General features: G+C 44.6%; 1 protein-coding gene and 1 long non-coding RNA gene across 3 annotated transcripts in view; one reads left to right on the top strand and one right to left on the bottom strand.

The window, feature by feature from the left end:
• Positions 1–8,498, top strand: part of PRTG (protogenin) — an 81,862-nt gene extending 73,364 nt beyond the window's left edge. Inside the window, exons 19-20 of one of the 2 annotated variants that reach the window (XM_080981456.1) lie at positions 2,012–2,113; positions 2,835–8,498. In XM_080981456.1, coding sequence (XP_080837582.1) covers positions 2,012–2,113; positions 2,835–3,188 — 456 coding nt within the window. In that variant the 3' untranslated portion in view covers positions 3,189–8,498. The remainder of the gene's footprint in view (positions 1–2,011; positions 2,114–2,834) is intronic. The other variant, XM_080981457.1, reaches the window with a different exon arrangement.
• A 3,307-nt stretch (positions 8,499–11,805) lies between these two features.
• On the bottom strand, positions 11,806–13,153 carry LOC308463266. The gene is made up of 2 exons (XR_013979536.1): positions 13,027–13,153; positions 11,806–11,903 (listed from the first exon to the last, which is right to left on the bottom strand). It is a non-coding gene; the product is annotated as an uncharacterized lncRNA (long non-coding RNA).
• Between the last annotated feature and the right edge of the window lie 630 nt (positions 13,154–13,783).

Below are 13,783 nucleotides of genomic sequence, written 5' to 3'. Positions count from 1 at the left end.
TAAGGCATTCCAAAGGTCCATTTGTAGCCTCTATGGAGCCTCGCTCCTCATCCCAACTAATTGTGTCTCAGTCACAGAGATACAGAAAAGGCTCTCTTTGGGTGTGGTCAGGCTGATATAGGAGGATAGGAGCCCTCAGTTACCCTAGAGCAGGGGTCAGCAAACTTTTTCAGCAGGGGGTCAGTCCACTGTCCCTTAGGCCTTGTGGGGGGGCCAGACTATATTTTTTTGGGGGGGAAATGAACGAATTCCTATGCCCCACAAATAACCCAGAGGTGTGTTTTAAATAAAAGGACACATTCCACTCATGTAAAAACACGCTGATTTCTGGACCGTCCGTGGGCCGGATTTAGAAGGCGATTGGGCCAGATCCAGCCTCCAGGCCTTAGTTTGCCTACCCATGCCCTAGAGCCAAGCTTTTTAGGGCTTCAAAGATAAAGAAGCTGGCACACCCAACTTAGATGCATTTAAGATAGGGTTTCTCAAATTTGGGTCCCCAGCTATTGTTGGACTGCAGCTCCCATCATCCCTAGCTAGCAGGACCAATGATCATGCCATGGAGTGGGAGAAGTGTTTGTGGGATTCTCCCACCTCTCAGGTGTCAAAGTGTCTTGTCCAGCCTTTGCTGCTATGCACTATTGGTAGGGATGCCATTTGCAGGCAGCAAAAAGTCTTGCGCCAGATCTCTGAGTTCAGGGCACTTCAGCATATCCGATGAAAAAGAGAAACAGAAGCCCCCACCCCCCCGCATCACTTTAAAAAAATGATCCCTAAGAAAGGACAGGGACACCAGAAACCAGGGCCTCCCAAGCCCATCCTGTCAAGGGATCCAGAAAGATACCAGAGTCAATGGTACTGAAACTCTACAGAGAAGCTCGTTCTCTTCAGCTCCCAGGGTAAAGATTTCCCCAAAGCAGCCCAAATCCCCAAAACCAGGCCTGAAGCCACATGGAAATGTGTCTAGGGGAGGGGTTTCCAACTTGTGGCCCATGCGCCACCAGTGGTTTGGAGCTTCTTTTGGGTGATCTGTGGCCCGTCCACATTAAATAGTCATGGTGATTTTATTTGTATTTTTGTTATCGCTTTTATTTCTTATATTGTATTACAATTTGAATTTTATGGAACTGAAATTGTAATACAAGAAAATACAATATAAGAAATAAAAAAGCAATAAAGTCACTATTAAAAACCACTTAGTCCAGCACATTGCAACTTCTACAACAGGCAGAAAAATAATTGGGTGGTCCGCAAAGACCGTCCATAATTTTCAAGTGGTCTGTGAGGGAAAACGTTCATGCGCCACTGGTCTAGGATAATCCATGTTACATTTTGTAGAAAGCCTATCATGCTTGACCCGCCAAGAGCATTTGATACTAGACAGAGATGGTGCTGGTGTTTTTCTAGGGCTCCCCATCTGTAACATTCTCCAACTTATTCAGAAGGTGAGTTCTTCCAGAGAAGCCAGTGGCTGTCAGAAGACTTCTGCTCTTCCTTCTCCAGTGGCTCTTGGGGAACAGCAGCAGCACGTCAAGGCTACCTTCAAGAGCACAAAGCTCACTGTTTCTGCTTCCAGTCTGCATCCACCTCATTAAAATAGCCTCTTTCCTTAGAAACATGTGGTCTAAAATTACAGCCCCACAAAAGTTGCCCTTCTCACAAGTGCTCTTTACTTTTGACTCTGCTGTAGTCTAAATGTCCTCTCAATGGAAATCAAGCAGACTTTTGTGGGTGTTTGGGGGGAAGGGGTTGAATGCAAGAATTTGCAAGGTTTCAAACACAGTCCTATGCATGTTTACTCAGGAGTAAGTCCCACTGTGTTCAGTTGGGCTTACACCTAGGTAAGTGTGCATAGTATTGCAATTTAAGCCAATCTGCTTCCAAGAGAGAGCAGAAATTGCTGGAGTTAATATTTTTTGTAAAGCTTTAGAGTTGAGTTGTGAGGACCTTGTTTTAATTTCAGCCAAATCCTTTTTCCATTGTGTAACTTAAGGTTTCCTCCCCTATCTCTTAGGGTGGTACCAATTTAATTATAAACAGCTATGGGCCAATTGCAAAGAAGAGTTCCAGGAAATGGCTCTTCTTTCAAGACTCTAAGAGAGTGAAGTCAGAAGAGGTAAGAGAATGACTGAGTGTATTCTGCCTCCTGGCCTCTTCAGGCTTGAGAGTGGCTCTGAATTTCTGCCTTGATATCTTGTGTTGGGGCATTTTGTGAAGTGAACTAATCACAAGGGCAATCCTCAAATCCTATATAGCTCAAGAGCCTCTCTTTCCTTTGGCTGGAGACAGGGTTGGCTCAAGATAATTTGCTGCTTGATGCAAAGCTCCTCATGGCAGCTCTCCCCATCCTGTGTGCCGAATCAGACTTGATTGGCAGTTGGATCTTACCTCAACACGGCATACTGTATTTGCACCACACCCGGGGAGGCTGTGTGGCACATGGGGCTGTATTTTCCCACACCTTGCAGCCAATCCCCATTCTCCAGCATCTGCCACCTGAGGTGACAACCTCATGGTAGGACCAACTGTAGTCAGAGAAGATGTTGTTCTTTGCAGTTTATTCCAGTCTCCAGCTTGCTCTACTATGAGGTAGTGAAGCAGGAAGGTATTTCCAACTGACTTCAAAAGATAGGCATGGTTTGGGAGAGAAATGGCCTCGTGAGCCAGTTTGGATCCCCAGAAGGCCAAAATTGGCCACGTGTTTCCTACTCCGGATCTCAGTGTTCACCTTATACCAGCAGAGTTTTTGGGTGTTGCCTGTATTCTATTTTGGTCTATTCTGCCTTAGAAGCACCTTTATTTTTGTGTAATGCTTTTCCTCCCTGTGTTTCCTCCAGACCCAGAGATGTTTTACAAAAGCAGTGTGTTTGTATCAGTCGGGCACTGCTGTCCTCATTGGCAAAGATGCCTCCCCAGAGCAAAAGCCGAACTACCAGGCTGCGTACAGCATCGTTGCTGACACAGAGCATTCAGCAAACAGTGAAGAAAGCCACGAAACCGGTGATTCTGGAAGGTTCTCTCATGAGTCCAACGAAGAACTTCACCTCTCTGTGGGCGTCAGTGCTGCTCCAGTGACCCCCGATTCCTTTGCAGGCAGTGCCCCCGTGTGTCCGCTCCCGAGTGCCTCCGAAGAGCCCCCTGACCAAAGTCCGCCGCCACGTCTCCAGCTGCCGCCTGCAGGACAAAACTGAGCCTGCCACCACAGCGGCGTGTGTGTGTCTGTGTCTGTATGTCTGTGTGTGTCTGTTCAAAGGACAATGAACAAAGAGCCAAAGCTTTAAGTGGGAACCCTGAGTGGCCAACAGGCGATCCCGCAATTCTGTCGACCATTTTTGTTTTTTTAAGAAATGTGTTAAAACTCACGCTTTTTGAATGTTCAGTGCTCAACAATGTGAAAGGAAAGTACGGATTTCTGAGTAGAGCGAAGAAGAGAAGTTTTTATATATCTATATATCTATATATCTATCACTGGAGCAAAGGTGATCCCTTTGCTTGAATATCTACCTCAGTTTGCCGGGTGGCATTACCTCATGTTTTTTTGTGTTGAGAGTTGGTCTCGGCTACATAACTGACGATAACTTCCTAGTAGTCCCATGTATTTTCCCTCCATTTTATGTGTAGGGTGTGAATGTGTGTGTGTGATCCAAAGGAGTTGTGTCGGCAGGTGAGCAGGGATGTTCAGCTGAAGCTCTGGCTTTGAGGAAAAGGCGGGGGGAAGCCTCTCCATGGGGCAGGAGCAGAGGACCAGGGCCAGACTGGAATCTGACTGCAGCCTTTTCTGCCAAACCCCCTAGAAGGTTGCCTAGCGAGGGAGCCCAGACTCTTATGACTGCCTCACAAGAGGCCAGGGCCTGTTGAGGTGTTTTGCCTTCAGGGCTGCAGCCCTGGAGGGGGCCAGTAAAAGCCAACCCCTGGGCTCCCAAACACTGAACTGCTTTCCTTTTGAGACTTGAGGGTCACATCTCCCTCCTTTCCCCCAACCTGCCTCAGACAGTGCCTTCTTCTTCTGATCACATCAGCCGAGCATTTTTTGGTCAGGATATGCTGTGGCGAATCGCTCGGGCCCAGCCGTTATTCCCTATTCCTTGACTTGCGCCCATCAGGCAGGTAATGCTAAAAAGGGAGTGTTTCCTCATGCTTCAGAGCAATGGTGCCTTTCACTATATAGATATCTTATGAAATCACTGTTTTGCCTTATGCCTTTTTTAGTATTCATGAAGTTGCTTCAGAGAACAGAAAGATGCCTTAAATGTGCTCTGCAGGTTGTGGGGTGCAAAGGGTCTCAAGTGCTCAGAAACTCTTCCCATAGGTCTGTTTCTGGCCAGTCCTGGGCTCCCCAACCCTGCTCAGGGCTCTTGCTTCAGATTCAGATGCTGTGATCCTTGCATTGCAGGGGATTGGACCACATCCCTTCCAACTCTACAATTCTATGATTCTATGAAAAGCGTTAGGTCCTTCCACAGGCCAGCTTGAGCTCTGCCGAGGCCTCTCTTAGAACAAAGGAGCCAGAGACTGAGCTGAACAGCTTCTCAGAAGAGGGGGGCACCTGTTTCTGCCACCTCATACCCACACAACTCCTGTTTTATACTACCTCCTTTTAAAGTTATTCTAGTATTATTGTTTTCCCGTACTCAGGGCGCAGTTTGTTACTTTTTAAGCTGTCTTGCAGCAATGTGAGGCAAACTGACAGGGTATTGTGTATTATTTTGTTTTTAAGTTTGGGAGAGAATGCGAGAGAGTGAATGAGAAAGCAAGTGAGAGAGAGAGAGAGAGAGAGAGAGAGAGAGAGAGAGAGAGAGGGCTATATTCACCAAAGTTGGGAGCCAGTCAATAGAGATCTCCCCCTCCTCTCCCCCAATCAGAATTCATTTCTTTTTCCAAAGAACGCAATACTGGCAATTAACTTCCCAGGGCAACCCCTGGTTCTGTTGCGGACAGCAAAAAAATGTCCACTTGTGCCATAATAAAATGGGAGCCAGTATGCAGGTTTGTTTGGGGAAGAGGAGGGGGAACTAACAAATCTCTCCCCACCTACCCTTTTTCATTTTTCTTTGGTGAATTGGCCTCTGTAGATCTTTAGAATGCAGGTGTATGTTTGCTAGCGCTGTACCAGACAAGACCTGTTCACCTTTCACAATTTTCTTGACACAAAGGCTTTAAAGATGATAATAATCTTGTACCAAAGAATTTTCTGTAGAAAAGAGAAGAAAGCTGCATATTTTCCAAAAAAAAATAATGGTAATTGAGCTAGTTAAAACTATAGGTTTGCATACATTTTATTACCTAAGTAGTTACTAACCAAAAGGAGGAGAGAACCAAACGAGAAGGGGCCTCTATGGACTGTAGGAGTTTATGGTCCAAATTAGTTCTACAATGTTAACTATCTTTATTGTTACAAAAGACAGCCTTTAAAGAAAATTGAAATAAGACCTTTTCAGCATATAAAATCTCCAAAGACTTTCAAGTGTAATTTTGTTTTCCTTTTCTTCAGCAACTAAGCTCCTTTAACAGTCCAGTATTAGATACATTATAATATTTTTAAATGTGTTTTATATATATATATTTACTTGCTGAAGAAAAAGAAACTTGTCTCACCAAAGATTTTATTTTTGGTCTCATTGGACAAAGCTGTGTCGGGCACAGTGGAGAGTGCGCTGCTTGAAGCCAGGAGACAAAAGATGGCACGGTTCATGCCGTGAAACTCCTGGCATCCTTGGCGAGCCTCTTAGCAATGGCTGATATGCCAAGGTAACCATTTTCTTCTCCCAAAGACTTGTTTGCTGTGAAGTACTGACACTTTTTGACCCCTTCCTGATCCTGTTGGGTGACGCCAATAGATCCCCCTCCTCAGCAGTTTCATGCCAAAGACCCATCAAGCTCCACGGCTGCTCTGGGAATAATCAAGAGGAGCAGGTGCGGCTGTGGGAACCGTAGTAGATGGTGGCTGCCATTGTTGGGCCCTTCGGCTGGAAGATGCTTCGCGATCTCTCTTGCCCTGAGCATTTTAGACTGGGATAAGGTTGCGATAGCTTTCAAGTTACACGGGACTCTGTGAGGCCTCACAAAGAGCTCTGTGAAAATTAAAAGTCTGCCTGCATTTGTGTGGGCAAATCTTGGCTCATCTGAGTAAAGATACTACTTTTACCTCACACGTGTCTTCTACTGGAATTCTTGTCAGTCAGACAGTGGGTTAATTGCCTCAGTTTCCAAAGATATCCAGTTAACTAAAGAGAGTGGCTTTATCCACAAGGTGATCTGCCAGTAAAGAAATAGCTTTTATTCAAGTACTACTTAGCAGCAAATGAAGAAAAAAACCAAAGATATTTAAGGTTACCTCAGTATAGAGGCATGATGTGTTAGGTAGGTCTCTTTGCCTTTTTTTTTTTTTTTTTTTTTTTTTTGAGTTAGCATTATATTATAATGTGTCCCTCCAGCCTGCTTCCAGAGAGGCGCTTAGCACTTGCTTTGCCTTTGAATCACCATATGGCAAAACCAAGGATAATTCTACACCCTTCTTTATCCCAGGGTGTGATGGCTGTGGGAGCAGCTTCCGCTGCTGAGTCCTAGAAGGCGTTGTAAGCCAGCCAACTTTCAAGAATGACTCTTTCTTGGGGCTCTCCTTTATCACAGAAGTTATCTTCTTCTAGAATGTGAATTTCCTTGGCCTTTAAAAATGTCCAAAGGATAGCTGAGTAAAACTGTCATTTCCTTTACCTCTGAAGAACCAACAGAGAACCTTTTTTGATCCCAGTGGGATCTGAATTGGGTGGAAATGATGCTATCTGGAAAGTGCATGTTCTGGAGTAGTCCCATTGGTTTCAATGCTAAGACACCGAAAGAGTGGCCCCAGGCGGCATAAATGGTGTGCTGAGCCATGGGTGCTTGCCCCATGGGTGCAGCCTCATGACCATGTGGCAATAATGCTGATGCCATGATGTCCAGGGAGCAGGCTTTGCGCTTGTTATTCTTACCTCTGGTATTTGTGAGCAAAATGTGCAGGCAGAATTTTATCTAGTTTGGTGATGACTGTCCACAGACCCCAAGTTCTGGAGGTGGGAAGACTCTCTCCCTTGTGTAGTGGCCAATTTTTCCAAATATGTATTAGAGGATGAGCATAGGTCCAGATTATATATTTTCAGTGTGATGTCAACCCAAAAGCCAGGGCTGGCGTAAGGAGCGTGTGTATGTGTGCAATCTTTTAGGTCTTTAAGGAAACTGGCGTGATTTGAAAAGCCTGCCTGGCTCATGTCTGGGATGCTGATCTCTCTTGAGTCTCAAGTGCATGTGCTGTACTGTGAGAATCCGCCACTGGGCCAAGTGCAAGAATTTTCTAAAGACACATCTACCCAACCTCTGCACTGGCACTATTTCTGGTAAAGTTAGAAAATTTAAAGCATTTCCCTGTGATAGCTTTACAAATTTGTTCCTTTTAGTTATTCTACCACTTAAGATTAAATAACAGCTGCTGGATATGAACATGTCTTTGCTCTATGTACACAGTCCCTTTGACAAGCTGTGGCTGAACCAGGAAGCCTTTGATTGACCTTTAGTTTATCTTTTTTTCTGAACCAGGAAACTATGGTTACCAGCTTTGGAACCAACTAGGATGTTAACACAGCTTCAAACCATGGTTCAGCATCCTGTCTTATTCCAAAGCTGATAACCATAGTTTCCCAGTTTGGATAAAACAGGAAACAGTGGTTAATTGAAGACTTCCAAGTTTGCTAGCTAGGAGCAAAGGAGCTGCATTCAAGGGCAAACACTCATTCATAGCTTTTTAAGCCAAGATATGGCCAAGCAGACGCAGCCACACTCCCACTATAAAACATATTGCTCAAACCAGATCCACAAATTTGAATCTGATCTGAGCATGATTTGGACCTAGTAGGAATTTGTTGTTTTTCCTTCTGTCTTTTGTGCACATACACATCCCTTAAACCCACCTTGTGCTTTTGGTAAATGGCTTGTTCATGAAACCTAGGCTTTTGAAAAACAAAAATATTTTTTGTTTCTGTTGTGTTTTTAAATATGTGAATGAACTGCAAGTGCGGGAGTCCAGCTATATTTCTTTTGCGAAGGGTGTTCTGGCTCCCAGCGCTCCTTCTGCTGTTTCTGGTAAGGGCAGCAACAGCTGACTGGCAAATGGAGGACAAAGCTGAATTATATTAATTTTATATTTGACTCAGGGGATCAGCTCTGTGAATTCCATTGCATGAGGGCAGCTGGTGTTTGCCTTGATAATGAATGTACCTTTTTCAATGTATTTTTTAATGTTTTGTTTAATAATGTGGATTTTTTTAAACGAAATTCTTTTTTTAAAAAATAGCATTATAGTGAATGTTAAACCTTGGTGTGTTTCTCCTCTTCCCCACCCCTCAGGCTTGTTCTTATACTAGCACAAATGTCATGCCAAAAATGAGTAGAAATTTAAATGCCAAAATGTTTATAAAACTGCTGTCTAATACTGATGGATTGCACAGTTTAAATAAAAGTTTCCTTTAGTAAAAGTTTTCCTTTTTTCTTTCAAGGAGTAATTGTCCTTGCAGTTTCTTTGATGGGTAAATACTTTGGGAAGGGACTTTGCAAGTGGAACAAGTGAGGGAGGAAGCTGAAATAAGGACATCAGGACCATTCTTGGGAAGACAAAATAGTCTCTCAGCAGTGTTTTCCCATACCATCATAAGAATCCATACAAGGAGGAACTCCGCTCTCACATGGTTATGCCCCCTACTTCTTGGCTTTCTCAACAAAGGCCCTTTGAGTATTTTGCACAATTTGGTATGAATTGAGTATTTTTATTTACCAAAAGTTTAGACCATTTTTATAAGCCAGCGGTATTCAGACTTTAAAAATATTTATTATGCACTCTTGCAATGAAGCCTCGCCATAGCCAGCACCTCAGCCTTCGTCTTGAGACACTTCCTGTTTTGGTTTTTCCCCAACACAAATTTGTGCATAGACACACACCCACCCCTTGCTGCTCAGCTACATTATAAGGCCCCTCAAAGGCTGTCCCCTCCCATTCACTGCTCACTTTTTCAACAGCGCACTGCATACTTCTTTTAGAATGGGGGTCCTAATTGCCCAATTTGATGACTCACTTTATTTCTCCTACTTTTGCTTGCATCCCAACCTTTCCCAAGTGGGTGCTGTCACATTTCTCTCTCTTCTTCCTGGTCCCAAAAGTGTCACCTTCAGTTTGCACTTGGAACACCAAGGCAAACTAACCGTATTTCTCTAATGGCTAATTCTGGCAGTATATTTCTAGCAGCCTATCTCTAGAAAAAACATCTCAAAATGAAGCATTCGGTCCTCTTTCCAACACCCACACACTATGTGGTGTGTCACCACACTAAGACAGAGATGGGAGAAACGCAGCACTGCATCAAATCTTGCCAGAACTACAGATGTGCTAATGCGTCTCTGAACATCCCAACACATGCCTGTCTGCATTCTACCGCTAGAACTACAGTGGTACCTTGGTTCTCAAACTTAAGCCGTTCCAGAAGTCCGTTCCAAAACCAAAGCGTTCCAAAACCAAGGTGCACTTTCCCATAGAAAGTAATGCAAAACTGATTAATCCATTCCAGACTTTAAAAAAAAGAAATTTAACATGAATTTCACTATATAGCGAGACAACTGCCACTTGTCATTGCAAAGCCACAACTCCCCCAACTTTTTCACAAATAGTACAGAAGTAGCAGCTGGTGAGGAAGAGGGTTATATAAAACATCTCTGCAGGTTCTTGGTGATGAACTTGCGTAACGCAGCCCATTCAGGTTCCGACAAAAGGTAGATACAGACTACTGGAATTTGAGACCCAGGAATCAGATTGATAGGACAGTCATCAATCTGAGGCACAGATGAATCAGGTTTTGCAGGTCGGCTGTGCACTTTGTGTGGGCTAGTTCGTTTACAACCGGGTCTGAAAGCCCTTCTTGAAACTGGTCCACTAGAGCTGCCTGATTCCAGGCCAATTCCTGTACCAGCAGCTGAAATTCACTGGCATACTTCCCCACCAACCGATTCCCCTGCCTTAGCTCCCAGATCAGGCAGTTGGCCATCTGTGTACATGGCTTGGAGCTGTTGGCTGAAGGTGTCAAAATTGGTCAGCAGTGGACTCAACATTAGTATATCTCTTTGCTATTGCAAATAGTTTCTGTTCACATAGTCCTATATTTATGGGTGGATAACCTTCTTTAGACTTTTGTTATAAAAACATTTTATTCAAACATTTACAGTGTTTTTCATTCTTAAAAGACAGTTTATAGGCCTTAATTAAGAACATTATTAATTATATGGGGTGGATTATCTGTTTATTTTTTCTTCTTGCTGTTCTCATGTATTTTGTGTTTTTATATTGCATTTTTATGTCAACGCCCTGTGATCTGTGGATTAAGGGCACTAAAAGGTAAAGGGACCCCTGACCGTTAGGTCCACTTGCGAACGACTCTGGGGTTGCGATGCTCATCTCGCTTTATTGGCTGAGGGAGCTGGCGTACAGCTTCTGGGTCATGTGGCCAGCATGACTAAGTCGCTTCTGGCGAACCAGACCAGCGCACGGAAAAGGTTGTTTACCTTCCCGCCAGAGCAGTACCTATTTATCTACTTGCACTTTGACGTGCTTTTGAACTTCTAGGTTGGCAGGAGCAGGGACCGAGCAACGGGAGCTCACCCCGTCGCGGAGATTCGAACTGCCGACCTTCTGATCGGCCAGCCCTAGGCTCTGTGGTTTAGACCTCAGCGCCAAGGGCAGTATATACCTTTAATAAATACATTTAATAATAACAGCTTCCACAAGGTGTGTGTCTCTGCTTTGCCCCCTGCTGTTTGATGGCTGAGGTGTGGACAAGTGTTTTGCAGAGCCCGGCCTGCTACTTACACTGTTTTTCCTATAGAAGAGGCTGTTTCCTAAGGGGATTTAAAATTCAAAGGGCAACTGCCATTTTTCTGTAGTGCTTTCTTTTGGGGTATGGGGCTGTGTTTGTGCTTCTGTATACAGTGGTACCTCAGGTTACATACGCTTCAGGTTACAGACTCCGCTAACCCAGAAATATTACCTCGGTTAAGAACTTTGCTTCAGGATGAGAACAGAAATTGTGCTCCAGCGGCGTGGCGGCAGTGGGAGGCCCCATTAGCTAAAGTGGTGCTTCAGGTTAAGAACAGTTTCAGGTTAAGAACGGACCTCCAGAACGAATTAAGTACTTAACCCGAGGTACCACTGTATTGATCCATACATAAATTGAAAGCAATAATCAAGACAGTATTGTAGATGATAAAAATTAAAATTACATTTTTTTCTTACTTGCACTGATGATAGTCATTGTTTGAATGGGGGGCTTTTATCCATTTTCATAGTCACAGAATCAAACAACCAGTAGCAGAACTGGGTTTCGCACAGTCACAAAAACAAATTAACTAAAAAAGCCTCAAAAACAAAAATGCAAAATAAATAGCAAAAACAAAAGCCCAAACTGAATCTGTTCTGGAAGTCCATTTGACTTCCAAAATGTTCGAAAACCATGGCGCAGCTTCTGATTGGTGCGGGTGCCCCGGAAACAATAGCTGACAGCTGCATCGGACGTTTGGCTTCCGAAAAACGTTCAAAAACTGGCACACTTCTGGGTATTTGGTGTTTGAGAACCAAGCCGTTTGAGTACCAAGGCGTTTGAGAACCAAGGTACCACTGTATTAGAATGCATGGGACAGGAGCTTCACAAACATGTTCTAGGACCGTCATGAATTAGGATCTTTTGGAGAGCAACAACAGTGTGCTTTGGCAGATTTGCCCATTGACTTGCACGGGTCTTAAAATAGGAGTGTTTATTGCACACACAAAAGGCAATCAAAATACAGGTATACAAATCCAACCCTCCAGCAGGGGTTAGTTCTGCAACAATGCGCACCTATGAAAGCAATATGGGGATAACTTAGTAACAATATGGTTTGAGGAAGTTAGCTCATTAATTCTAATCATGATTAAATCAACCCACACCAAACCACCAGGAGCTGGAGGAGGTGCTCAGCGCTACTTAGGATGGCTCCCTGGCTCCCTCTTAAGACCAAACAAAGGTGTTTCCTTGTAAATAAAGAAGAAAACTCTTATTATGGCAGTCAAATTGTACAAACTCGGGAGGCTAGGGAGGAGCACAATCCGGTCCAGGTGCTGTTACAAGACAGAGGAGCAGCCATAATAAACCCAGTTGAACAAAGGTTGAAGAGTCCCAGGCTACATCCGTACCATACATTTAAAGCACTATTAGCCATGGCTGCCCCCAAAGTATCATGGGGGAAATAGTATGGTATTTAGGCCGAAAGTTGTCAGGAGACTCCTATTCCCCTCACATGGCTACGATGCTCAGAGTGGCTTAACAGCCCATCTTCCCAAGGAGCTCTGGGAATTTTAGGTTTCCCAACAATGCTCAGCACCCGTAACAAACTGCCGTTCTTTGAAGGAAGTTATGACTCTTCAAGTGGCATAATAGTGCTTCACACATATGGTGCAGAGGAGGCTTGACATGAGTAACCAAGAGTTTGGCAGCTGCAAGGTTGTTCCAACAAGTTTCCTTGTCTAGCCACCAAGCTTTTAAGCAGAGGTTGAGAGGATCAGCTGCTCTCAAGAATCCCTGTCCTAGAATAGCACTCCTGACTATTCTCCTCCTCCTCTGAGCTCTCATGCTCTGTCACAACAGGACTGGCCTCTGAGCCTGAGTCTCCTTCATCCTCCAGAGTCTGGGAAGGGTCTCCTGCTGCCTCATCAGGTCTGGAGGCAGAGGCAAGGGGCTTCACCAAACAGGCTCTCCTGCACAGCCTTTCCCCATCTCTGATTCTTCAAGTGCGTCTCCTCCTGCTGATCTGAATCAGAGGGAACCATGCTCTTCGTCCCTGGGCTCAGACTAAGCCTGAGTCACGCGCAGCTGGGCAGGGAGGCTTCTAAAACATGGTCATGCACACACCCCGAGGAAACAAAAAACACAATGCACAACTGCTCAAAGATGCAGGGAAGAGGGAGTCAGGTGTAGAGGTTACCGTTTGTAGGTGAAGGATATCCATAAGACAGGTCAGGTAGCAAAATCTACATTGCCTGTCTTAGCAGGCATATCTGAGGAAGGAGAACTAAGGCACACTGAAGCTCCTGGGTTTGGTAGGAAACTGCTGGACAGGTAGGCAGGAGCCCTGGTCTGAGCAGCTGGGGCCAGGATCCTGGCTTCAGGAACAGGAATGTAGTGGAGTCCTGAAAGGGGCTTTTGAAGCAGCTGCAGCAAGCAGGAACCCAGAGGAGCAGTTGAAAGCAAAGGAAAAGCAGAGGAAGATCTTAGAGGCAGTAGTGAAAAAATGACTGTAGGCAGCAAGTGGAACCCAGCAAACCAGAACAGGTTGTGGTGGGATCAAGAGCTCAGTTTTTATACCTTTCTGGATAAAAGCTTCAAAAGCAATTCTGAAACTGATTGGACTGGGAGATGTAAGCCAGGCAGGATCCAGTGCCATTTTGTAAAGGACAGTCTCCTGGACGCATGATTTGCGGGTGGCCCAAAGCACATTTTGCAGTGCCCATCCCCCATTACTTGATTTTCAAAACGTATTTCAGCTATGCATAAAACATGCTTGATTGTACAGATGCCCTTCTCTATGCCATAGACCCAGATGAAGCTCTGAAACAGGTGGGATCCCATGTCAGCCTGCAGAAGTCACACCGCTGAATGGGTGGGCATAAGATTTGTGGTGGCCCAAAGCATATTTTGTGGTGGCAGTTCCTTCTTTTTTAAGGTTTGTGTACAGTACTGTA

This window comes from Podarcis pityusensis, assembly GCF_964106645.2.
Source record: "Podarcis pityusensis genome assembly, chromosome: 14".
Classification (NCBI taxonomy): Eukaryota; Metazoa; Chordata; class Lepidosauria; order Squamata; family Lacertidae; genus Podarcis; species Podarcis pityusensis.
Note: the sequence above shows the minus strand (reverse complement) of the source record. Positions and strands in the feature narration are given on the sequence as shown.